Consider the following 27080-nt stretch of genomic DNA (forward strand, 5'->3'; position numbering starts at 1 on the left):
TAAAACTTGAATAGTCAGCTCTCAGATTTAAGTCCAAGTTGAGATGCGTTTAGTTTAATTACTTCATGCAGTTTGACATTAAATATATGACTGTAGGTATCCAGCTGCGATCCCACACAACCGTCAGACATGAGTGTGTGAAAGAGAAAGCTGTGAATCATCTCTCAGTCACTTTACATGTTGACTCACTCTTTTTTCGTGGTTGGGGATGATGCAGCGCACAAAGTTGGGGTTTGTGTTCCTGAGTGTGGCCATCAGTTTGGACAGCTGCTCTTTGTACAGCTGTCCAACCGTGCGAAACATGCCTTTCTTGGTCTTGTAGGCAGCGCCGAAGGCCGTCTCGTTCATGCCTGCCACTTGGTCCAGACCCACGATCCGGTCAACTAGTGGTAAAACAACAACAGGAAAAACAAAAGATAATAATAAGAGATTCTGAAGATATAGATTAAGTTTTTTTAATTTTTCTGACGTTGTTTACTACTAAATGCTGTGGTGTTTAACGAAAAACAAAAAAAAGGAAAGCCAGCAACGTGAAGCTCTTGTGGAGTTTAAATTAAGTCTTGATGTTTATAAAGAAATGCTGCAAATAAAGACTGAGATGTACAGCTGTGAAATATTTTCTTTTCTCTTTTGGTTTTGGCAATGAAAGCATGAAGACAACATTCGCACATGAGCTCAGACTGAAAACCAGCGTGTTGGTTGGAGTTTTTGAAAGGTAGCAGAAACAGAAGTTAACATTTGTAAAGAAATAAATAGATAAAAAAAATTTAAACTTAAAACTTTTTCAATATATTACATACCACCAAATCCCAAAAAGGCTATTATTCTTCCCAGTACGGATGCTGTTCCCACCACAAGAAATTTGACTTAAATGACTGAAGGTCTGTGGTGTGAGAAGAAAAAATGTGAAAATAATTGAAGGGGTGTAAATGTGTCGGGACCCAACGATTCAGCCTTCCTCTTTGTGCTTTGCGATAGGTAAGATGGAAAAAACCCAGAGGACATCAGCGGTACGGCTGCAACTGTATCAGTATGTAAAAAAAACAGAAGAAACAACTGCAAAAAGTAACTGTGTTGTATAAAGAAACATTAAATAATAAAGAGCAGAACAACTGAAAACTGTTCAACAAGAGTGTCTAATCAGGTAGCAATGTTTAGTCCTTGTTTTCTGTCCTTTTTTTGTTTTTTATTGTTGACTGCTCTATACAGGAAACTGTGATCTGATTCTTTGTCATTGTGTGTATTAGTGTATCCCCCTTCTTATAAGAAAACAAACATTGAACTTTAGAATAACAATAAAGTATTATAAATTATATTATTTCAATTATATGATCAAGTATGAGAAATTTGGTCCAAACGGCTGAAGAATTACTGATTTGCTTTAATACACTCCAGAAATAAGAAAAAAATCCACTTGGTACAATCTCATCACGAAAATATTGAATCGTTTCAGCAAGTTCATAAAATAATGTCTTGAATTAAATGGAAGATATTATGCAACACATATTTTTTACATAACAAATAAATAATATTTTAAAGTTGGATCAGATATCTGGCCAGCAGAAGTTTCCATGGTTTTTGGGCCAATAAATGACAGCAACAATATTTTGCAAACTGAAACCACCCTTGGATCCAGTGAGTTTGGGAAAAGAAAAATGTTCCATCTGCTGAAGGTTCAGATGAGGCCGCTGGCAGCCAAACGATGCTTTATTATTAGACTCATCCCAGCACCGGTGGAGATCTCAAAGTGAAAATCGGAACCTGATAAAACCTGATTTTGGTTCCTACAGTCGCTGCAGGGTGAGATAAATTGCAGAAACATTCACCAAGATTCTCTAATTTGCAGCACTGCCTAGTGGTGTGTGCATAATGAGGCTGAGGCTTTGACATGAGGCCAGATTCTGATGAAGGCACACAAGTTTGTGCAGCAGATAATGCTGTCCACCCTGTTCCCTCTTTTACCAAACGAAACACTCCAGGAATTGTAAAACATTACAACAACTCCTGAAACATTCACTAAAACAATCACAGTTGGAGAAAGCTGCAACCGTCAAGAGCAGGAGGAACGTTTTCCTCCGTGCCTGAGGTCAAACCCAAAACAAAAGCGGACCCATGCAAAGCTAGAGGAATGCGTTCTGATTTATGTGCGAATGCACTGATGACACGAAAAGGGGATCGATGGGGACCTGACAGCGGTAGCAATGAGAGACAGTGGGAAGTACACAAAGCTGGTTACTAACATTCACCTGGAGCTTCATGGAGCCCAGACACATTGTCATAGAAAGAGGCTCTCTGAAACGTCTGAATGTCTACAGCAACAGAGAGAGAAGACAGGCGTGAGAGAGAGAAGGAAAGTAGGCATGCATACACAAACACCCATTGTTCATACTCCCTCAGGCACAAATTATTACTGCATTGAGGAGACATTAGAAAGAGGCCTGAAAGAGTAAAGGTTAGTCCGAATGCTAGCTATTGTTTAGGCTAGCTACTGTTTATTTAAGTACAGTGAACCCTCGTTTTTCGCGTGGGGTTCCGTTCCGAAAAGAACCCGTGATAGGCGAAATCCATGAAGTAATTACCTTTATTTTTTACAATTATTATACAGAATAATTAAATACTCTACATTGAAACCAAAGAACAAAATCTGTTTTCAGGCCTAAGAATTTTTTTTAACAAATAGAACGCTTTCTTACAAATAACTACAGTAAAATAATCATTTTAATCATCAATACAAAGAACAGTAGGACAAATTGTGAAGTTATATCATATTGACTTTGTAATTTAAGCCCTTGAAATTGGGCCTCTGTCTCTTTAAAAACTCCTGCTCTTTCTGAAACTCCAACTTCAGGAAGTCATCGCAACGTGGCTCCTCTATTAACTCTTTAGTAGCCTTTTTACCAGCGTTTCACTAAGAATTAGCTCGTTTAATGAGCTCAGCTGATGTTCAGTTCCACCAGGTGGTTGCTAATTGCTGCTGGCTAGTCTGAAGGAGCTGGTTGGTGGGAGTCACAGAGTAATGGTGATCTGTGAGGCGGAAGCTACAGCTTTGAGGAGGAGCTTCGTCCTCGAAGGCAGGGCTAGGTCCAACCAGGCGTTTTGCACAGCTGAATGGTTGCCACGGGAGATTCAAGGATTTCTCAAACATGCATGAAAGAATCAAGGCAACACTCCAGGTATGTTTGTAATGAGGGAATAACATTATAACATGATACAAATCTCAAATAAGTTGATTTTGCATAATACTGTCACTTTAAAACCTTAAAACAGAAAATGTTGGCTAAAACACAAAGTATAAAAGTTGTATGTTAAAATAATAATCAAAGTACGTTGTTTTTCCTTTTTTCGTCAAATTGTTTTGACCCGCAAGTCTTTTTGACTAGATGATTTTGATCCATGTGGCAAAACGTTTGGATACCCCTGGTCTAGCATGAACTTCTTCAAGATTAGATAAAACAGAAGATGCAGATTTGAGGTAAACGGTTGAGCAACTGAAATCTTAGTGAGCTTTAAGCGTTGAGAGACGTACCGTCTTTCCAGAGCTCAGCCACAAATTTGTCAGTTGACTGATGGAGCAGCGTGGCCACATTATCATTCAGAGGATCCATGTTCTTCATGAGCCATTCATCAGCTTTATAGTCCACCTACAGAAACACAACAGGTCATTCAGTTTTTATCTAAGCAGCTACAAAAGCAAAATTTTCCAGAAATTATATCTTCCACGTTAATTAACCAGAATAAAATCCCAATGGAAAAAATACAATCAGGCCGTTCTACAAAAAAATCAGTTTTTTCAGTAATTTATTCTGAAAACAGAAATGTAGAACAATTTATTATTATATCAGATTGTATTTACACTGATTTCACCCATGTTCACTATGGAAATACTGCATCTTGAATGCCTATTTTAAAGTTATTGACTATGTTATTTTTTTCCAGCATTTGGTAAATTTCTCCAACTCCATTCTTAAGGAAAACATAAGTCTCTCCATGCTACAGATTTCTTTTACAATTCCTTCGTGGTCTTCATGATGGTGTTTGTAAAGTAATTTTCTCTACCAAACCCCTGATGCTTTCACAAAACATCTGACTAATCATCTACTAATAAGATAATTATTTACTAGTTAGGTGATTTTTGAAGGTAATTGGATTTTATTAGAAGTATTGGATGTAGTTAGTCACACTTCTCCATCTTCTATCTGTAAAACATCTAGGAAACCATGTATTTTTTCCTCCTACTTTGTGTTTTGCTCAACAAATATCCTAATGAAATATTCAGTTTGTTACAAAATGTGAAAACATTCAAGAGCATAAATGCTTTAGCAGGGCACAGTCCACGCAAACCAAGCTGGATAATGAAAAACCAGTGACACGCTCAGCAACCTGAGAGGAAACTCTGCACGTGGCTTTAATCAGGACTCTTAAAAAACAACAACCACATAATGTTCACAGCTATTTTCCCCTTCAGTATTGCAGTCATGCATGAATTGTTTCATGAAATTCCTCACTATTCCTGGATCCGGCTGTCTAAGTGAACCTGGCACTTCACATATTCCTGATTACAGATCAGGTTCAAGACTCTTAGTGTTTGCAAATAGGCGCAACGTCGGAAATGAAAACACATGTGGACCCTAATCGAGCAGGGACTCCAGACGTAATGTCGTATTTTATGACAGGAGCCTTCCCAGGAAGGCTGAGGAGGATCGGTTCTACTTTAACAGTTGCCAGACCTCCAGAGAAAGGTGAAAGCTATGAAAGAAAAAGAAAAAAAAAACTTCTGTTATGTAACCAGCAGGCATCAAAAAGCCCATCTAATACTGATCTGAACCAGATGTGGGTTTCCTGCAGCAGCAGTTCAACAACTGTGCCTTTGTTTTCATGCTGTGACCTGGGCAGCTATGCTATTAGAGGAGTAAAGTCTCTACCTCAGAGAAAAACTGGCTTTAAACTAGGATGTATGGGTGATATGGACTTAAAGTTTTATCACAAAATTTTGCAATAGTGTTGCGATAATGATAAAAGTGATGAAAAGAGCTATTTATTATATCTTTTTAAGGTAACTGTATGAATATGACTGGGTGTCACAGCAATTAAAGACCTACAAACCCAAAAATAATGTTCTTGAACATGGAAAAACATTCCCATTTGTAATGTGTTTCTTTATAATATCAGTCATGTAAATTAATGTTTAGTGTATCACTAAACTGATGAATTTTCAGATTTATTGGTATTTAATGATGCTTTTATTAAACAAACAGTGGAGAAAATAGTAAAACTACCAATCCTGATAATATGGAGAGTTTAGATTTTTTAAACAATATAAGGGAAATTTATTGTGATTGAGATAAATCAAAATTATCATCATGATAAGAAATTTATCACGATAATTAGTAACAATACGATAAATGCCCACCCTTACTGGAAACACGTCCCTTTAAAAGACAAACTATTGACTCCTAAACCTGTGGAAAAAGTTTCAAAGTCCAAACTCCTAAAGAGAGCGATCAGAAAGCGACATACAGTACAGACCAAAGGTTTGGACACACTTTCTCATTGAATTCAATGAGAAAGTGTGTCCAAACTTTTGGTCTGAACTGAATACAGACCAAAAGTTTGGGCACACAGTTGTGTCCAAACTTTTGGTCTGTACTGTATACGTACCCTCCCGGCGTAGTGGATGATGCAGAAGTCTGCCTTGTCTTTCAGCTGCCGCGGTTTCTGGAACTTGGCGTGCGTGCCCAGTTCCTGCAGCACTTTGTCCACAAATGTCTTGTCTGTGGCTTTGGGAAACCAGCACTCCTCGTCAAGCAAAGCCAGGATTCCTGGAGGATTATTCTAAGAAGACATGCACGGTCAAAAGTGGGAAATCCCTTTTGACCGTGACATGTCAAAAGGGACATGTCAGACATGTCGGGCACGTGGTAGTAGACCGACCGGCCGCTCGATAAGGTCGATGCACGGCTGCAGGTCCAGGCCGAAGTCGATGAAGCTCCACTCGATGCCCTCCCTCTGGTACTCCTCCTGCTCCAGGATGAACATGGTGTGGTTGAAGAGCTGCTGCAGCTTCTCGTTGGTGTAGTTGATGCACAGCTGCTCGAAGGAGTTCAGCTGGAAAACAAAAAGGTTGAGTTAGCGAAACGTTTCTCATTGACTGTGACCACAGAAAATGGAAATCGCCACCTCGAAGATCTCAAAGCCAGCAATATCCAGGATGCCGATGAAGGAGGCACCCTGTCGTTTGGCCCTGTCCAGGGCCTTGTTGATGCGGTGGACCAGCCAGCGGAACAGCCGCTCATATGTCGCCTTGGCCAGGGCCTCCACAGCAAAGTCAGCCTTTGTTAAGAGAGCAAAAACCACACTGTCAGTAATGCAGGAGTGATCAGAGTCTGTTTCAGAGTGAGGTCAGACAGCAGGATTCAAATAGGATGATCAATCAATCAGCTACATGGCAGCAGAAAAAGCTATCAGTGATTTAATCACATAATAAAGGAAAATGAGCTTGATCATTTCCATTCTGATGATTCATATTTTTTGAAGGGCAATTTTGTTTAGAGAGACATCATGATTCATTTTGTTATTGGCTTTTGTTGTGTGTGGCTTTGAATTATTGTTGTTTATTGTTTTTGGCTGTTGTGTTTCATTTTGGATATTTAAGGTATTTTTCAGTTCCAGTGTAAAGCTTTCTTCACAAAATTAAAGTTTATTGGTATGTGAGATGGAAATTAACTTGCATTATTATTCCATTATCAGTATTACTTGAAAATGTTCTCAAAACAACAATATTATCGTTTATCGCATTAATTACTGGGACAATTTATAGTCTAGCAATATTTGTTATTGTGACAGGCCTCGGCATGTGTCATTTTTCTCCACTTAAATATGAAGATTGACAACTTTATGTTGCTCTTTTTTGATTGATCTCAATAAAATATAGGTTGATTGATCTCAATAAAATATAGGTAATGTGAAAAATTGTAAGAGGAGCACTGTAAGAAAAATTTCCACAGCAACAAAAAAATATATATATATCCTGGCAGAAAATTACCAGGACATTTTCCGCTAATTTTACAAACATCTCCGTCAACTCAAAAACAGACTTTAGAAAGATTTAACAATTTGTCGTGTTACATTTTTTTCACATTTCTGTAAATCCAAATTTCCCGTATTCTTACAGTATACCTTGTGGTACATTCACAAACATTTCCATTGTCTAAAAACTGAAGTTTTCTGTATTTGTTACAATAAATCTCACAAACATTGACATGAAGTAGAAAATACAGGAAAACACCTGTTAAAAGTCTTAAAAGAAAGTTCCTTCACATTTCTACATTACATTTACCCATCTTTTTTTACTCTATTCTTCAGATTACTTGACTCTGACTGGTAACAGTAGCATGGAGCTTCACCTGTTCTTTGGTCTGAGCTTTTTGCACGTAGTCTCGTCCCACTTTGATTCTCGGGGTCAGGATGGCTCGGGTAAACTCCATAACATTCATGCCAAGCAGGTGGCAGAGCTTCTGCGCCGCTAAGAGAAGCAAAAAAAAAAACAAACACCAGAGGTGAGTAACTTCCTGTGTAATTAAAACAGCAGGAAACCTGATTATTCTGTATAGAAAACAGCGAGGATATAAAATGGGATTAATGTAACCCGCAGAGGGAAGTGTCACCCGACTCACCTGTGTTCTCAGGCATTGAGGCTTGATCGGTATTCCTCTCCTTCTTGAACACGACGTTGCCAAACTGCAGCACGGCAGAAACCACCTTTAACATGCCTGGTAAATTCGGAGGAAAATAAAACTTTATTTGTTCGCCCCATGGAAGATAAAGTAACGCCACCAACAAGAGAAGGGAGGGAAAAAAACAGATTTCGCTAATGGGATGCAGACGGCACATCTGGATGTGGAGCTTACAGACTATTTCATCATGGGAGAAACCCATGATGTGCATCGCCTCCATTGTCTCCTGGAAATTCTCCTTGTCTTGCTGACCCGGGATGGGAATGTTGCCGTTTGACAAGAACCTGTAGCTGTTGAATCCCTCAAGAAGCAGATCCGCTGTGTAAGAAAAACAAGTAAAACTATTATTAAACATACATTTCCCATAGATTAATGAATATTTGATTAGATTAGGTTTGTTTATAGCGTTGACTCGCAACAAATTTAATCTCAAGGCACTTTACAAAACAGAAGTGTACAGTCAATGCTAAGTCACAGTAACAGTTTGTTGTCTTTTTAGTTTTTGCTGTATTTTTATCTACATATCTTTTGCATCATCCTGCAACGATGTGAGCCAATCAGACAAGCAAACCCAAACCAGGTCTCTTGAGCTCTGCAGCAAACAAATGAAAGGTTGCTGTTCGAGCTTTGATGTTAAGAGGACTGAAACTCACTTCGAAGATGCTCTCCAGCTCCTGCCAACAGGCGATAGAAAATGTGGAAAGTCCTCTCCTCTTTTGCCTGTCTGATGGCTCTTGACTTTTCTAGAAGATCTGTGGGGCCAAAGTTAAGGACTGGCAAGAAAATCATTATCCGAACAATAAAACTCCCTTCAGAAAAATAAATAAATGCATGTGGTATTCATACCCAATGAACTCTCACGTTTTGCCACAATACAGCCCCAAACAATGAGTGCACATTAGACCAACACAATGTAGTGGGGGTTAAATGTAAATTGGCAGGAGAGGAAAACATGATGTTCAATAACTTTTTGCAATTTAAAATCTTAAAAAGTGTGTCATGAATTTACGTTCAAACCACTCAAATACCCTCAAAGAAAATCCAGTGCAACCAGTTAATTCCCGTCAATTGTCCGTTTGCGCCAAAGCATGTTCACAAGACAGAGCGGTCCAGTCAAAGTCCATCTCTATAACCAACTGAATATGAGGCAAGATTCAAATATAGATGTTTACAGACGCTGTATATTTGTTTTAGCAATCTTGTGTTTCAACTACATATTCTCACAGAGGATAAAAACAAATGCATGCCACACTATTCAGCCCTACTCTACTTTGTTTTGGTCCATCACAATGTAAACACAACACACCAGGGTTTAAGTTCAAGGGACTAGATATTTTGGAGAAACACTGCATATCAGAAATAATAATAAAAAAAGAGTAAATATCTGTTTAATGCCATTTATTGCTGTCATTTCAACTGTGTTACAGTATTCAAAAAAATATAGTAACATTTTTCTATTAGTTCCCTTACCAAAGAAAGAGACAAATAAAGGAAAAAAAACAGGTTGGATAGCATGCAGAGAGAATCACATTATGAGTTGAATGCATGTTTTGTTGTTTTGAATCTCAATGGGCTCTTTTTTATTTTTCTTTAAGAAGTGATCCATTGTTCCTTAGAGCAGAACCTGGCATTAAGGATACAGGTTTCAATGTTGGCCCCAACAATGTAGCCGGTAACGTCAAAGTTGATTCTGATGAACTTCCCCTGTAGAACAAGACAGATGAACGAATCATTATTAATCAAAAACACCATCACACATCCACACCAACACGGCTATACGGTTTCATGTGTTTGCCATCAATCTTGCATTCAGCTACATTTCTTTCCTCCTTCTGGGATCTGCTTTATTTCACATACCACCCCCCACCCCCGGGTGGTTTCTTGCTCACGACAAAAATGCAGTGAGGAACCAAAATGCCCATATTAGGAAGTGCCAGGTTAACATGTCAAGCAGGAATCCGAGGCATGTGTGAGGTTTCCTGACAGTAAATGTGTCCCGGTCTGTGGGAACGTGTGCGTCCACTGTTGTTCAGCAGACACACCTGTGATTAATGTGGACCTGACCACCGCAGCGCTTAATTTTGACCACATGGTTTACTCAGCCACAGAGAAATGTTAAACGCTCGGGGGCGAACACTGATTTGATTACCGTGCGCCAAACCAAGTTTGACGAGTGGCTCTAAATGCTACACAACCGACTAGCAAAACCTTAAATGTATATCATGGTTTTCCAACAGATCTCTGCCAGTCGGACATGATTTCATGATGTTCCTTGGAAGAGCTGGGAATTTTAATTTTAGAAACCAGATTTTGGTAGAGATTTTTCGCCACAAAAAATTTTTCTTTGTGTTTTTATACTCTCTTACATTAAAATGACTTTTTTTCACAATTACCATTTAAAAATAAAAGGGAGCTAACATCTAGTGTAATGTCAAGAGACCTTCTTTCCTCAAAGAGTTGGAGCTCATCCCCAAATATTAATCAGCAAAATACCAGCGGAAATGCAAACAAATATAAGCAGATGCTAACTCTTAAAGGCTAGCTAGAAGCTATATTCTTGCTAGCCTTTCATGCTAACAACAAATTTGTATCTTTTCTGTTGTGGTTTATTTTTGTCCACAGATTAACCAGAATAACCTAAATCACACAAGTGATTTAAAAGTGGCATCTTCAATGCCATTATAACCGAGTACTGTTCAACAGAAAAATCCGTTATCAGTCACTTCTGTAGACACAACAGATAAATCCAAAAACAACTTCCTTTTTCCTACAAAATAAAAGTGAAAAAATGGGTTCAGAGTATAAAGAATATGATGTTTTATATCTAGAGTGCATATAAAAGGCTTAGACTTACTTCAACAGAAACAATCTATGTTGACAAATGAAAAGAGGTCACTGTTCACTCATTGTTTACTACTGCGAGTCTCATCCCGCAGGATCTTTTCCACTCCTAATAAACATATTCCAAGAAAAAGAAGTTCAATAAAAATTCATCTTGAGCGGGTGAGAGCTCAATTTCCTCGCTGAATGTGTTTAAACAAAGAAAATGTTCATTTAAACAGATAATTTAAACTCACAAAGCGAGACGAATTGTCGTTTTTCACCGTCTTGGCATTGCCAAACGACTCAAGGATTGGATTGGCTTGCAGGAGCTGACGTTCCAACTCCCCCTGTAAACAAATACAAAGAGGTTAAGAGGCTCTCAAATGCATCTAATTTTTTTTTTTTAAATCTTTGTTTTCACATGTTTGTCTTCTTATTCCAAGACACACACAAGTACATGAAGGCAAAAATAAATATTTCATGAAAGCAGAAAGAGAAAAAAACCAAGCCAAGTTGCGGTGCTAGGCTATACTCCATCAAGGCTGCGATGCAGTGGCTTAAACGATCTGCTGAACAGACGTATTTTTGTCGAGAGAATTCAACAAGTTTCAGGGGCCAAGACAAACAAGCAGATTGCGAAGCCGTGTTAAACCACGGAGGCACGAAGGAAGTGTGGCGGTCTGAACGCTCAATGGAGAAAAGTTACTTTGTGAGGACTTTCGTCTGCCCCCTACATTCCTCTGGTCGTGATCATATAAACTGTATAGAACATGGGAAAGGAGTAACAACCAGCCAATCACACGATGGCTTCTTCCGCAAACTTGTCCTAATTTAATTTTATGTCGGAGACTACAGAAGTACATTAGCCTTTGTAGCCAAGTCTGACCCATTTTTTTGGACTCAAACATGTAGATTCCTGTGCAATGTCCCATTTGAAGACAAAGCATAATAAAATCTTAAAACTTGGATCCTAAAACATTTAATTCTCCAAGACTTATCACCATTTCTATTTTCCATGATGACGGCAGAACAGAAACAACTTCTGCTGTAAACTGAATCATATATGGACTTTGTATCACCCAGAATGAACAGTTTGTTACAACAAGGCCCTGACTTGCTCCAGAGTTGGTTACTGCTTTTATTTATCTACTATAAGGCAATTATAGTAGATAAAACTAATTCTATTTCTTAAAAGCATTAAAAGCATTGCTAAACACAATTTCAAATGCTATAATAATTGGTGCCTAGTAGATAAATCTTTACTAATCAGAAAGCAAATTATCTTTTTCAGTCTGGGTTTTCAAAACATTGCAGTGTACAAACTGCCAAACTCTGTCTTATTAAAGTTATATAAAGATCTACTTGACCTCAGTTTTGATACAGCCTGGTGAGAATGTTACTCAATAGGCTTAGGCATCCAGTCTGGGCTGGTTTTCCTTCCATTTAAACAACTGGTTTTTCTATTAAAAACCAGCAGCTCCTCTTCTGTGAACATTTACTTGATCTGTGGTGCTCCTCAAGTTACTATACTTGGTCTCTTGAGTTTTTTCGGTTTATATGCTATCTTTAACAGGTGCTATAAGGTATCTTAAGAGAAATCTCCAACCATCTTTATGTAGATAATGTTTAGTTGCATGTTTCTTTTAAACCATCTCAATATCCACCTTGACAGCCTGAACGATATAAAGGACTGACTTGCTTCTGATTACATTTCAGTCAGATGAGAAGAAAACAAAGATTATAGCCTCAACTGAAATGTACTCAACATTAATTGCTTTTGGAGTAATTTTTGACTCCAACCTAACACTGGCAAGGTCTAACCCAAGTCTTCTCCACTTCTTCCTGACCACATTTCAGTCACTGCTACGGCACTATTTTCTTTGCTCTCCCTCAATCCCTACATTCCTCTGGCTTGTGCACAGAGGCAGCTGTAATGCAAAGCAGGAGGAAAGCTGCATTAAGGAGGTCAGTATGGATGGTGCAGCTAGGCCAAGGAGCCGCAGAGGCACAGAGGTCCAGCTGCTAACTTTCGGCTACTGGATCTGAGCATAATAACCGTGAACTCAGTCGTGTCAGAGCCAAATGTTTCAGGTTAAAGGAGTCATAAAGACTCTGCAGTTATTAGATTTGCCAACATTCGGTTCTGATTTAGGGGAGAGGGAAAAAAAGAAAAACGGCAAGAGCACAGACTATGAAAAAAAAAAAAAAAAAGGTGAGCAGGAAAATACAGAGTTTGCCTAAAATTAAGAAAAACATTGAGATACAATATCCTAACTATAACACAAAATAAGATCAGATTAAATGGACCTCAAACTACAGGCATGCACTTAAAAATATAACAAAATGAAAACATGCAGAAATATGCCATACAATGTATTTTATTTCATCAACTTGAATCAACAAATAGAAAATAAAGAAGATGGAGGAGAGTTGTTTGGTGTGGCTGCCATCTGATCTGCACACTGCTCAACATCATGGCTCCACAGACTCGGGCCCCATTAGAACTTCATAAATAGTCATTCTTTATTGTCAGGCATGTGTTTCTGATGAAGCCTTCATTCCAAACTGCTTTAATAAACCAGAACCAACTGATAAAACATCGTTTTGTTGTCACGAGCCTGCTGGGTTAATGGAAGAATCACTTCTTTCCATGTGAGAAGACTGAGCCAGAACAAACAAATACCTCACGACATCATAAGCTAACATTAGTCTGTCCGCATCATTACGGAAAAGCCAGAGATTTAGAGAGGGGGGCATGCAGATCAGTACAAACGTGAAAATAGACGACACCCTCGCAGGGGGATCCACTTGCCTGTAGCTTGAATGCTTTGGGAGAATCGGGCTGTGCGTTATGGATAAACAAATGCATGTGTTAAAAGGTGAAGTGCTCATATCGCACACAAGCAACAGAAAAGAGAACACATTGGTCTGGCTCTGGCTCACACAGAGCAGGAAGCATGAGCGCAGATCACACTACTTCTTAGAAAAGCTGCTGATTGTTACATCATTTCTTACTTTCTTTTTAAAAAATCCTAGCATGAATGATTAATTTCACATTTTAAGAAAAACACCCACAATACTTTCAGTAACAGAAGCGAGAACATGCTAGCTTAAAAAATCATAGACGCTAAGCCAGCTAGCAGGCTAGCTCAGGCTGATTAGCTTACGGTGATCATATAAAATCTTATCTCCAACATATTATTTAGACCACAAGCATGACAGTGTTTTCAGTCTGTATTTCTGCCACTACACCAGTAATGTAGACAGATCAGTAAAAAGAGTAAAAAGTCCAAAATTAATTTTTATTCTTTAATATAATCCAACACAAACCCTCAAAATTCTGTGGGAAACATAATGTTTTTTATATTTTTTTGTATTCACTGATAGCACAGTTTTTGTAAATCATGCTGTCAATAATTTATACAACACTTTTACATTTTATAAGCTTAAAGAATACAGAGGCAGATATTTTTGCACAACCTCTATTTAGTCCAGATTCCTGGATTCTGTCCTGTATTTTCTTCTCTTCAACTCAACCCACAGGTTTTCTTTAGATGATTAATCAGATTTTGTGTCTGATGAACCATTCTGTTTTGATTTGGCCATAAGTGTGCCATTGTTATCCTGAAAGATCACACGACGGCCAATTTTCAGTTCACTGTTAAAATCCATCAAATTTTCACTAAAAATCACTGGTATTTCACAGATTTACTAATATAATAAACTCCAAGATCCCAGGGTGATTGGAAGGAAAAAAGCACACATCATCACAGATCCACCTAACCTCCGCTATACCTAACCTTTTCTGTAAATTCATTTTTATTTTGATGCTAAACCTGAAGTCTTTTTTTTGGGCTGTTTTGGCTGAAAAGCCCAATTATCTCACTAAATAAGACTGTTTGAGGTAAATGTCAAAGTTACAATTGTCCTAAACATTGTTGCTATTCAGACGCCATCTAATTGTTGCTATGGTGACATTTTTGGACCTTAGTGGTCCAAAACGGTCACCATTTGCAACATTTCTCTTATCAAGTGAACTTTGGAGATTTAGTTGCTACCTCTCTATCCTGCTCAATATGATTGTTGGCAAAATAAATTAGATCTTTGTCAAAAAGAAAAATGTTTGGGTGATCTAATATTTATACACCAGAGAAACAGGAAGTCCTGAGTTACTAATTAGAAATCATTAGATATTTTGATTAACTAAAACTAGGAGTTTTAGTTAGTTATATCTTACACAGATTGGGGCTGTGCCACCAGTGACATGTTTAAATTGTGATTTTTACAATTTTACAGTCTCAGATTATGGTACTGCCATAGCAGATTACTTTACTATGAGGCTTTATGAAGCAACTAATTTACCCGCAGGTAGCTCCTATGGGATGATTTGCAGGAGCAAAAAGAAAAGGGAAAGGAAGAGAGTAGGGAAATGTAGGCAGTGAGGCTCACAGGAATGTTGTGGTCTTTGCGTCCTTTGTGCGAGGAGGCAACATGGGCCAGGTACTGGATGACCTTCTTTGTGTTTTCCGTCTTGCCCGCTCCCGATTCGCCTCTAAAAAGAACAGTTTAGAAACAGAAACACATAGATAAAATGACGGCCAGTGAAGTATGAATGAAAGACAAAAGCATGTGTGTAAATTGTCCAAAGACTTGCAAGCTACAAACAGAAACATTGGAAAACCATGAAAAAAAATCCCCCAAAATCACTATTGTTGTGGCGATGAGTGACTGGACGAACACCAAGGTCATCAAGATTTTTATATATTTATATATATGCCTTGTTTGTCAGTGTTTGAGTGGAGAATGCTGTGGTCTGCTGAGTCCGTCTCCAACTTTCCAGACTCTGCTTTTGGGTTGTCTCTAATGATAGCTGTGTACAGGCAGGGCCTTCCACAGTTTCCCACAGTCAGGTCTCGGAGCCAAGAGCAAAGGTCTGGCCAGCAACACTACATCTAGCTACATGCCAGTGGTTTTAGTGTAGCTGCTTATTAGTTCTACTGCACATAGTAGACTGAGGTTTTTAGATGATTCACTGGAATCCAAGGGGCGAGTCCTCGAAGGCAGAACATCAGAATGTAGGTCAAATTAAGCATCATTCTGTATTTGGTTTTAGGTTTTAAAGCAGCCTAGTTTCACAGTATGACTACAGCAAACAATTCACTGATGATTGTAAATATTTCTGAAACTCCGCCTTCAGGAAGTTATGACAACATGGCTCCTCTATTAAACCTTTTCTATTAAAAGTGTCATGATTTACCAAATGACACTTTATGACAACAGTCATAAATATTCATGAAGACTTACTCATGTTCATGACAGGTGTTATGTGATGTTTATGACGATGTCATGACAGTCTTATTCACAATCTGTCAAATAAAGTGTTACCATTAAACCTTTAACAATGTCTTTACTTGCATTGAGAAATAGCTCCTATAATGAGCTCATCAGATGCTCCACCAGGTGTTTGCTAATTCCTGCTGGCTAGTCTGAAGGAGCTGAATGGGGAAGTCGCTATAGGAGGCGTTTTGCACAGCTGAATGGTTGCCATGGAGATTCAAACATGTATGAAAGAGTCACAGCAAAACTCCAGGTATGTATTTGATGAGGGAATAGACTTAGACTAATCTTATTGTCATTGCACAAAGACACAACAGTGAAATTGGCAACGAAATGCTGTTATAACATAACATTATAACTTTACATCATCTTATAGCATTATAACATGACATAAAGATCAACAAAGTCAATTTCACATGATACTGCCACTTAAAATCCTAATAAACTACAAGTTAACACCAGGACATTTATAAACAAGGTTAAAATACTAAAATTACAGAAAAACCATCAGATTATAATACACTCCCACAACATTCTTTTACACTGAACTTGATGGTTGATGCACAGAAACCTCCTAACTGGACAGATCGTTAGGAAGAATCTTGGTGCAGATAACTGTGGCATTTTGGCAGCAAAACCTCTTTTGGTAAATTACAAAAAGCTGCAACAGCATGAGTGGCTTCATACTGATCATTTTCACATTTTTACGGGATCCACAGACATTTGATCAGGCAGTTTTGGGCTCTATAAATCACTTCATTCAGTTACTCTAGATGCTGTAGTTCCTGTAGGAGATTAGTAGATTTCTTCAGACTCATACACAATGCAGTCAGAAATCCCTGAACGATTGTAGAGAAACTGATTTATTACCACCAACAAGGGATGCTATTTTCAGCTTGGGTTTTGATGTCACTGGCAACTCATGCCAAGCTGAAAGAAAGTGCTACTTAATGACACTCTGACGTAGAGGTTGAGGGCGGGCCACCAAACCACACTCATAACTCCCTCAGTATTTGGCAGAACCGCTGCACAGCCCCGCATCCGCAAAACCAGCTATATGTAACTCGTCTTTAAATAAAACCCAGCAGGATGATGGGCATAGAGGGAGATGGAAAAGGGCTTTACTGAACGCCAGAACCACATTAAAAAGAAGAAAGAAATCCTGAAGTTCAGATTTTTTTAAAAACACTCTTTTTATGACATTTTAAGTTACAAATACAGGCAGTGCAAGGACATGAACTGAGGCCAGAAGGAAGACTATTAGGTGATAAATAATCTTTATCTGTTGAAGGTTCATTTACCAGCCCACTGAGCAGCTCCAGAACAAACCAAGTAGGAAACATTAACTAGCTGTCATTAGACACAACCTTGGGAATAAAGCGAAGAAAAGATGAGGGCAGTACTCACGTGCAAAGAATCGATTGGTCCTCTCGATCTGTGAAGGAAAAGGAAAACTGTCAGTATTTCTGGTTCAATCACAACAATAACAAACACATTCTCTACTGATCCAGCTCTAGATCCATAATTCTCAACATCATGAGATAATACTGCAACTATTACAATACCTGGGTTTATTTTTTCTATAGCTACACCTAGCAATTATTTTAGTTATCGATTACTCTGCCAATTATTCTGACAATTAATTGATTAATCTGATTTTAAAAATTGGCACATTCTCCAGGTTTTTATGTAACCACTTAAGCTTATTTTATAGAATACGGGAAATGAATTAAAATATGCAAATAAATTAATATTCATCTTTTTAAATACGTAAATAAACATTTTATTGCCTAAAATCCAGTATAGTAGCGTTAGCACTTTAGTGAATGCTTGATCATTTGTTGCAAAGTCATAGGGTTGATCTGTTGATTATATTTTAAATTAACTTTATATTAGATAGAAAAAGGGTGCTTGATGGCAGATTTATTTATTTATTAACAGAATTTGATCAAGTGAAGCTAAAATTGCCACTTGAGTAGTTTTTTGGGTAAAACATATATAGACAAAGAAGGCTTGTTTTTATTCTCTTAAATGCAAAATGGTTTTATTTTTTCATACAATTTTGGCTCAATTATACTATATATTATATTTTCCTTCAGCAAATAACCTCTTTTTTGAGTCTCTTTACTCCAGTTCACGATTAATAACTTATGAATAGATGGCATCCTAACTTGATGCTTCAAGGTTGGGCTTACTGAGTGTTGACAGTGTGTTTTACAGCCGCCGCTCAGCCTGGCACAGAAACACTAATAGGTCAAAGCCATGCTGTGTGATGACCCGACGCCGACTGCCAGAGAAGTAACCAAAGCTCAAACAGCTTTCATCTCTGCAGACTTCAGTCCAGGTCCAGAGGACAGGTTTAATGTTGCCCCCTGAAATGGGTAAACTCTCAACTCTAAAAGGCCTCCTGTGCACCACAGTAAACTTTTAAGACAACATTCAACAAAAACACAACGGGTTTGATACGTACAACGTACCGACAAACACATTAAATAAACCTTGAACTACTTATCTAAACACTAGATAACGTCTCAATTAATTTCAGGTACTATCTTGAGATTTCCAATCCATGCATTTTCAAATAATTATTATCTGAGCCCCTAAAGTGACTGAATTCTAAATATCTCAAACTGCATTGCTTGAAATACAGCAATAGAGGCTTTGGACAATATCCTGGTAATCTAGCAAAGCTCAGTTTTCTACACCAATATGTGTTCTTCACCTTTTTACAATGACAAATGTATTGAATGGAAGAGTGTAATGGCTACAGCTCTGTGTCATTTGACCTTTCCTGTGTGCTGCGCTCAGATGGCCCAGCCGTCACAGAAAGCAGCTGAAATACTATCAGTGAATTTTATGACATTAAAAGCAAAGAAAAAAATGTAATGAAGCAAGAAAACTGTGTTTTTCCAAGTTCAGTCCACAAAAGATTAAATGCACCCAAAGAGAAATGTGTTGTATTAACAATAATCAACAAGTCATATCAAAACGGAGAAGAAACATGCTAACATTAGCCTAGCATTTATCAAACAGCAACACACAAGACACACTAGTGCAGTATATTGAGGCAACAGTTAGGACAAAATATTGGTCACTGTCCAAAAAAAATGGATAAAAGAAACTGCAGCCTCTATCAATGGTGAGCGAAGTAGGAATTGGTAAATTCTCATATGACTTGGATCATTATTGGGGATAAAAATGTTCTGTTTTGGACTTTCCTGCTGAAAACATCATCAGGAAAAACTGTTAAATTCACAAAACTAATAACTGTAATCATATCCCCATTCATTAAGTTTAAGGTTAAAGAAAAACCCTGAAATAAATCTAATAATTTTGTATAAACTGCCTTTCATGACTGAGATCTGAGGTGATACATAAAGTAATAAATATTTGGCTTCTTGTCTCTAGTCTATGTACTGTGTGACAAATTCTGATAGAAATTTTTTTTAGTAACATCTCAACAAATATGTTAGCAACTGAAGGCAGATGCTAAAACATACAGTATATGTTCAAGGTAAAACATTAGAGACATTGCAGACAGGCTCTGGGTTGAGCTGTAAACATCCCATCGAATGAACGTCTGCCTGAAAGCCTCATGATCTGTAGAAGAGAGTGGGTTACCAGAACTGACAGCTCCACAGACATTTCCTCACACCTTCCTGTTGGCTCAGACAGCTTTAAGGTGTTATCTCTCACCAGAAATATGACCTTTTATTCAAACACTGAAGTGTAAACCCAAAGTTAAGGTTTGTAACTAATGTGGCGCAACTTTCGAAAATCTTGTGACTGTTGTTATAACTTTGGTAAATACTGCGATGACAAGATCAGTTGTGATATAATGTATGTTTCAGACTCTGTCCAACTAGCTAAATATTATGTTAGCATATAAAATTAAAGTTTTTAACATTTGGTAAATATTAGTCAACAATTTCTGCACCCTAAACAGACTGTTGTGATATGATTATCACACACACTGATATTGCGATGATGATATGTGCAGACTTCCTCTTAATTAAATCTGCCTGTGTACATCTGCAAATTATTATCCAATAAAAACGTTTCCATTTTCAATGAAAGTTTGTTTATACAGTGAACGTAAACCAGTCAGGTTGACACATCTGCAAAAATACTAAGAATAAAACATGCAAGCTTGTGTTCTGAATGATGAATGAGCTGCTTATTTTAAAATGTGCTGCATCCCTTGATAGCAACGCTTGATTACTTTTCCTGTTCTTATTTTATAGCCAGCTCTCCACAGGCCTGATGGTTATCATATGTAGAGGAGACTGTGAAACCCACAATATTGTAATCAAACACTCATCAGCTAAGAATTACATGATTGAACAGAAAAGGAATTTAATCATTACCTCATCCTCTGACACTCTCACACGTTTCTAATCTTTAAAAAACAAATTCCTCCGTGACTAATTTAACTGATTTGACCTTCGGTGTTAAAAAAAATTACAATGTTCTGTTAATGGAAGAAAATCCTCACATACTCTTGTGAGGTTTAATAAAATATAGTTTTATGAAAACAACCCTTTGGATTTTGTAGAAAACAGAACTGAACCTTAAGTGGCTGCAAGAGTAATAATAGTTCTACTAAATTATTCTCATTTATACTTTAAGGTAGCTAACTTAAAGTAAAATAAAAATATTATTTGAATGTTTGTTGCTCGATCGGCCATAAAATTATCAGGTGGAAATGATCCATGGAAACAACTGGTTCTGTTTGATGTGTGTATCTAATATGTGCTGGTTCTTTGTACTTGGATCATGTTTAGTAACATTGCAAAGTATTTGTTTTGCCATATTACAATGCTTGAGGTACTTAATTGATGCAGCAGTCGCTATACGACTAATCATGAGAGATTAACAAAAAATAATGTAGAAAGTGTGCGTTGTTTTGGAAAAATGTTGGTGTATTTATAGTGAAAATGTAAAACCACAACAAATCTACTTAGGTACGTCTCTACCAGCTTTCCACATCTAGAGGGTGGACATTTTGCCTATTTTGATTTATGAAATAGCTGAAGTTCAGTCAGATGGACCACCACCACCTCCTGTCATGAAGTGTGGTGTAGTGGTGGTGAGACAGACGCTTAGGACCCAGGATGGTGTGCGAAAATTATGATTTTAATAATGAAAACTAATCCAAAGTCCAAGATCAGGCAGCACAGCTGAGCGGAAGGCTAAGGCTCAATGCTGGTAGCACTGATATACGAATGGACAGAAAAACCAAAAGCCGACAGACTGGAACAAACGATCGACAAGGACCCGACAGAGACGCAGGTGACATTAAAGGACGAGGTAATCAGGGAACGAGACACACCTGGGAACAATCAAGGGACAGACAGGACAACACGGAGACTCAGACAACACATAAACCTAAAACACAGAGAACTCAAAACACAGAAAAAACCCAATCCCGACACCTCCGTCTTTAGATCAGGTCACAGAATCATCTTCTTCAATGATAAATAATAAAATTCTTACTGGCCTACTCTGGTTACCCCTATGAAAATTTTACAGAGGCACTACAGCATAATTCCAAATTATTTGTGTAAAAATTTGTCTTTGTTGATTGTTTTTCATAGTTCATGCCTAAAATATTCTAAAGAAATGCAGCTTTTGAAGCTGAAATACCTGGGAGCAATCCTATTTAACAATATATTGACTGGCATTTGCAAACCAGCCAATCCAGAAGCAGCATTCATGTTCCTTGGTGCTGATTGGCTGGACTGCAAAAGCAGAGATAAGGAAGACCATCCAAAGATGCTTTCCACTGTGCACATATTAATGCATGTCAATGTATATCAGGTGTTTGAACTATTAAAACAGGAAGATATAAGCTTTTTTGGGGTCTAAAGATTCAGCTTTGATTTCATCTGTTCAACCTTCTTCCACATGTTTGCTGTCTCTCTAACAAACTGCAAACATCTTGTACTTTTCTTTCTTGCCAATCTTCCATATAGGTCTGAATCTCAAAATAATGTACCACTTACCATCTAGTTCACAACTACTCTCCACTTTGTGTTGGTCTGCCATATAACATAGTAAACAAAGATAAAAAGCTCAAATAATGTTGCAAGCTGCTGTGGAGAAGCCCCTGGATCCAGTTTACCCAGAATGCCTTGCTAGCTAGGCTGGAGTGAACCAATAAAACAGAACACGTTCCTCCCTTCCAGTAGCTTATTACCACCTCAGTAAATCTTCTCTCCTTTTGTGTTTCACCTTTCCCTCAGTTGCTCTCATTTCCTTTTTTTCTTTTGCCCCGTGAATGGTGGAAAGGCAGTTTACTCCTAAAACTACCGCCCTGACTGAAGAGATTAGAAACATCCCGTTTCTCTGCAACAGATGGTTTTCATTTGAGCGCCATTATTGCTTTTAGCTCCTTTTATAATTTCTTCTGCAACTCACAGCCAATTATTCAGGCAGACTGATGAACTTTGAAAACAAAGTTCCTGACACAAAACTGCTGCAGGGCCCAATGTTAGCAGGAAGTTACAAAAACAATGTTTTTTCTTTTTTGTTGTTTTTAAGATTATAAAACATTTCCAGATGTAGAGAACGCAGGTGGTTGTAAATGTCAAAGCGCAGGCTAATACAATAAAGTAGGTACTTCTTAAATTTCATTGGACGCCATGTCAAGCTTTGTGACTCATTGACATATAAACAATCATGGAACAAATGCATAAATCTGTTTTTTATTATATTTTTGTAAAATATAATAAAATTAGAATTCCCTTTTCTGCTAAGTAATCGATCCCATGTGATGGTTAATCAAGTCATGAATTTCCTTCTTATAGCTACTCACCACTAAACTGGAAGGAAATCCTAAGGAAGAAAAACAAACTAAAATATAGATAGATAGATAGATAGATAGATAGATAGATAGATAGATAGATAGATAGATAGATAGATAGATAGATAGATAGATAGATAGATAGATAGATAGATAGATAGATAGCATTTATTGTCATTGAACAGAATTCAACGAAATTTCCATTGCAGCTCCCGTGCAAAAGGTCAAATATATACAGTATAAATAAGCAAACACACAATAATAATAATAACAATATATACAACTAAATTAACTAAAGGCACTCAACCACACCAAAGAAGTAGCAGCAGGTCCAATTATGGCAAAGTACAGATAATGTGACAGTGCAAAGTGCAGAACAATAAAATATTTGGTTGTAAGTAGTGTTAATTATACATGATTTATTGTAAATGTGCTAATGTCCTTTAATTTGTTGCTAAACACTGTGACTTCAGATGGGCTTGGAGACAGATCGTGGCTCCAGAACGGGAGAGAAAACGACTAATTCAAATTCTCGACAAAGAAAGCCCTGAAGATTTTTAACCACAGCCGCAAAAAAAAAAAAAAAAAAAAAAAAAAAAAAGAGCAGTTCCCACATATTCAGCCGAAACAAGACCTTAACCGGAGAATTTTTTTTTTTTTTTTTTACATTTTACAGCACGGACCCTCACTGCACTCATTTGCTGTCTATAGTTGCTCTGTTAAGCACTATTGGCAAAAAAGTTCCTTCCCAAATTAGGGATGAAATATAATTATTATCACAATATAGTTTGGATGATGCTAAACCCTGATATGAGAAAAACAAATCCCTCAGATAAACTACTAGATCACACAGATGCTAAATCGTGACTGACCTTCAAAATTATCTGTAGACCACACACACAACACTAAATAAAAATAGTTGATAGGTGTCGAGTATTGAAACGTTAGGCCACGATTCAAGGACTAGTGACTGGACGAGCGGTATTTTAAACACATGGCACATTTCTTTTTTATATTTATAATAAATACAAAACAACGACGGGGAGCTCTGCTAAACAATCAGTATTTATAGTCATAAGTCAGATAACGACTGCTCTAAATGAATCCTGACAGAGTCAAGAAGACAACAAAGATAAAAATAACAAATGGACAATGACAATGGCTGACGGTAATAAGTATATTTGGTATTGGTATTTATAGAGGAGGGATTAGCACAGCAGCCTGTTAGTATTTTTGTTACCTTTTTGACTAAGAATACATAATGAACAATGTGAACAGCAAATGTTAAAAGAATGCATTTAAGAGAAAAGAAGACATTAACTTACAGTTGAACTCAAAATGTTGGCAGAAATCAACATAAACAGCTGTTTTGCAGCCATGTCTTACTAACACATTTACAACCAAATTAGGGCAGCAACAATAAAATCCATCGTACTTTCGCCAATTATGTAGCCAAACCATAGCTTTCACAAGCTGAGAAAGCTTTGAGTCATACAGGATGACTTTGCTTTAATGCCCCGTTTGTTTAACGCCTCATTGCCAATCTAAAATCCAGATCTTTTGCCCTTTACAAACACGCATCCTGTTTAATCCATCATTTGACTCTGAAATCTTGGAAAAGCTAGCTTTTGGTTGTTAACATCTCCAAACTGGCAGACAATCTGCACACACTAAAATAAAATCCATGATGGAGATTAATCTATTTTGCGCAGAACAATGGGCAAAAATTGGACACCTACCCAAAGACTTGCAGAAAAAAGGTAATTCTACAAAGTATTGACTCGGAGAGGATACAATGCACAGCAAACATTCAGAATATTTATTTCCTCATATAGTTTTAAAGAACATTCTAGTTTCACATTCTGTGACAAAATGTGAAGAAGTTCTTTGAGAGACACTATGTAACCTGAAACGACACAGTCAGTTGTTTCTATAAGGAAAAATAAAATTCAAATTCGCTTTTGCTAGCCCCCCAAAAAAGCTTGTTTATGCTAAGCGGCAAAAGCTATAAAACAAAATGATAAAGAAGATTGGCTTCACAACATGACGTTTAATCTTCCGGGATCCTGGCAGTTGGATGTACCACAGTTTTTCCACAAAGTTTTTGCGCAGTTTGCTTCATAAAAGAAATCATAAAACGCAGCAGCGCACAGTGAAAATCCATGCGTCATGGCAACCCCTCCTGACACACATGGGAAATCCTGAACGCCAGCCAGGGCCGCTCTTACGTAAACTATTATGTGTTGTCCGAATTGGCTAAGCCTTGCACACGGAAACACATGTTCACACAAACCTAACTCCCCGATCGCGGTGGAATACGACGACTGTTTTAGCACAAAGGTGAAATAAAAACGTCTCCCTGATTGCTCGTAAACAGTCGGCGCAGAGGCAGGACGGAGTCCAGGGCTGCTTTAAAACCAGATGACCAAAGCAAGTGAGAGTGAGACAGAGCTCATTCACATTCCCAGACAGCAGAAGTAGAGATCTGGAGAGTAGCCTGGTCTGAGGAGACCTGCAGAGTATAAATGTCCCATTAAGCGATAACAACCGTTACGACATCCAGCCTGTTTGTAGGGATTACGTGAACACACCATTTTGTATGTTGTTCAATAATGGCATAAAATGCAAATTTCTATTAAGAAAGAAGTAGATTTCAGAGCTGAAACAGGGAAAAAACAATGACATCTACAATCCAGACAGCCTCATTTATTACGATAAAATAAATTCTTTAATTCACTTTGGTCTCCCAGACCGCCAATACAGTTTGAACGAGAAATGCACCAATATAAAAAATTGCGCCGATGTCAATTTCCGATATTAATATTGCTGTTATGGCAGCAGATAACCAATATTTACCAATATTATATACAATATCGTTCCCTCTGGGATGTTGTGATATTTTTCTGTGATAATTGTGGACTAAAATTGCTGATTTCGAAACATCTTTTTCAAAAAGTAGCAGTCAAAGTTTTACATTTTTCCACAAAAAGTAGTTAATATTTAAAGTGAAAGTGACTTTCAAGTGGGTCTGTCACAATAAGAAACAAATCGGTTGGTTGCATGATAAATTAAAACGAGCTCAATAATTTCCATTTACATGATTTATTGTTTTTCTCTTTTCTCTTTCTACCAAAACTGAATAACAAAAGTATTTAGGCTGCTGCTTTGGTCTAAACTCACCCTTTTTTAAAGGACAATTTTATTTACAGAGAATTCATAATTAATTTAATTTGTTGTTTTGGTTGTTTTGTTTATTTATTTAGGAAATTTAAAACGTCTTCAGGTTCCAGTATTAAATGTTAAATAGAATTTAAGGTTTGTGACGAGATTCACATATCGGTTGTTAACCGTTTTAAAATTACTTCGGCCGATACGGATGTTAGTGCCGATATGTTGTGTATCCCTCGCTTGAATCGTTGCAAATGTGGAAAATGTGACTATTGGTGCTCTATTATGGGTAGATTTTCCAATGCCATTGGTATCAACAATAAGGTGTTTCTTAAAAATGTGTTTATTTTTACTATATATGCAATAAAAGCAAGAGAACATGAAAAAAAAGACATTTTGCTTTAAATTGAAGTCTGAAAATCTTTCTTCCATCGGTCTATCTCTATGCGCAATTTGGAGATGTGCACAATTCACTATAGCTAACAGCTCCATTACACAGGAAACGTAGCAAATAGCAAGAAGTTCAACCATAGAACTGTACTTATTTGCTGTTCATTTCTACGACTCAATGAGATTTTTGTGGGTGTAGCTGCTGGGCACTAAGAGATACAGTATATTAAAACACTTGTAGCCCTGTCAGCCTGGTATGGGCGTAATGAGGTTGTAGCCTTGGCCTTTGGGCAGCATGCCCTCGCCTTCATCAAATCCTCTGATGAATGGTGTGCAAATACCACATGTGAAACATGAACTGACTCTGCTGCTACCAGGCTCCTGGTTGTAGCCGATATGCTGCCATCTTGACAATTAACAAGCACAATCCCACCACAGCAGGTTTTTTTGTTGTTGTTGTTGTTTTTGCATGTTCAAAACAGTCATGGAGGTATCACACTCCATCAAACATAATGGGGCTCAAACTGCTTTCTTTTTGCACCCCGACATAATTTTCTCAACACTATGCACAGACCACCCACGCTGAAACTGGTTTTTAATGTCGTGGTCGTCGTCTAGTGTGAAGGTGGCCGTGGTGAGCTACTTTTCCAGACAATTATATATAATATATAGAGATATCGGCAGTGAGGAAGAAAAGACAGATACGCATTCTTTAAAATCTAAGGAAGTTTATTTTCACACAGCTCCTTGTGTTCATGAGGCAGAATCAAATCGGTGTAAAATTTCAAATTTGGAGCAAATCCAAACTTCATGCTGATATGGTA

General features: G+C 37.6%; 1 protein-coding gene across 11 annotated transcripts in view; it reads right to left on the minus strand.

Annotated features, from left to right (window-relative positions):
• The window catches only part of LOC114160186 (myosin-10), a 64567-nt gene that overhangs the window by 15499 nt on the left and 21988 nt on the right, over nucleotides 1-27080 (minus strand). For 3 of the 11 annotated variants that reach the window (XM_028042640.1, XM_028042638.1, XM_028042639.1), the window contains 15 exons: nucleotides 17301-17328; nucleotides 15006-15108; nucleotides 13330-13398; nucleotides 10811-10903; nucleotides 9374-9437; nucleotides 8387-8485; nucleotides 7908-8051; nucleotides 7674-7769; nucleotides 7404-7522; nucleotides 6178-6330; nucleotides 5932-6105; nucleotides 5659-5832; nucleotides 3527-3641; nucleotides 2241-2309; nucleotides 190-383 (listed from right to left, as the gene is read on the minus strand). In XM_028042640.1, the coding sequence (XP_027898441.1) occupies nucleotides 190-383; nucleotides 2241-2309; nucleotides 3527-3641; nucleotides 5659-5832; nucleotides 5932-6105; nucleotides 6178-6330; nucleotides 7404-7522; nucleotides 7674-7769; nucleotides 7908-8051; nucleotides 8387-8485; nucleotides 9374-9437; nucleotides 10811-10903; nucleotides 13330-13398; nucleotides 15006-15108; nucleotides 17301-17328 (1694 nt within the window). The remainder of the gene's footprint in view (nucleotides 1-189; nucleotides 384-2240; nucleotides 2310-3526; nucleotides 3642-5658; nucleotides 5833-5931; nucleotides 6106-6177; nucleotides 6331-7403; nucleotides 7523-7673; nucleotides 7770-7907; nucleotides 8052-8386; nucleotides 8486-9373; nucleotides 9438-10810; nucleotides 10904-13329; nucleotides 13399-15005; nucleotides 15109-17300; nucleotides 17329-27080) is intronic. The other 8 variants (XM_028042641.1, XM_028042643.1, XM_028042644.1 and 5 more) reach the window with 8 other exon arrangements.

The sequence above is a fragment of the Xiphophorus couchianus genome, chromosome 16 (genome assembly GCF_001444195.1).
Source record: "Xiphophorus couchianus chromosome 16, X_couchianus-1.0, whole genome shotgun sequence".
In the NCBI taxonomy this organism is placed as follows: Eukaryota; Metazoa; Chordata; class Actinopteri; order Cyprinodontiformes; family Poeciliidae; genus Xiphophorus; species Xiphophorus couchianus.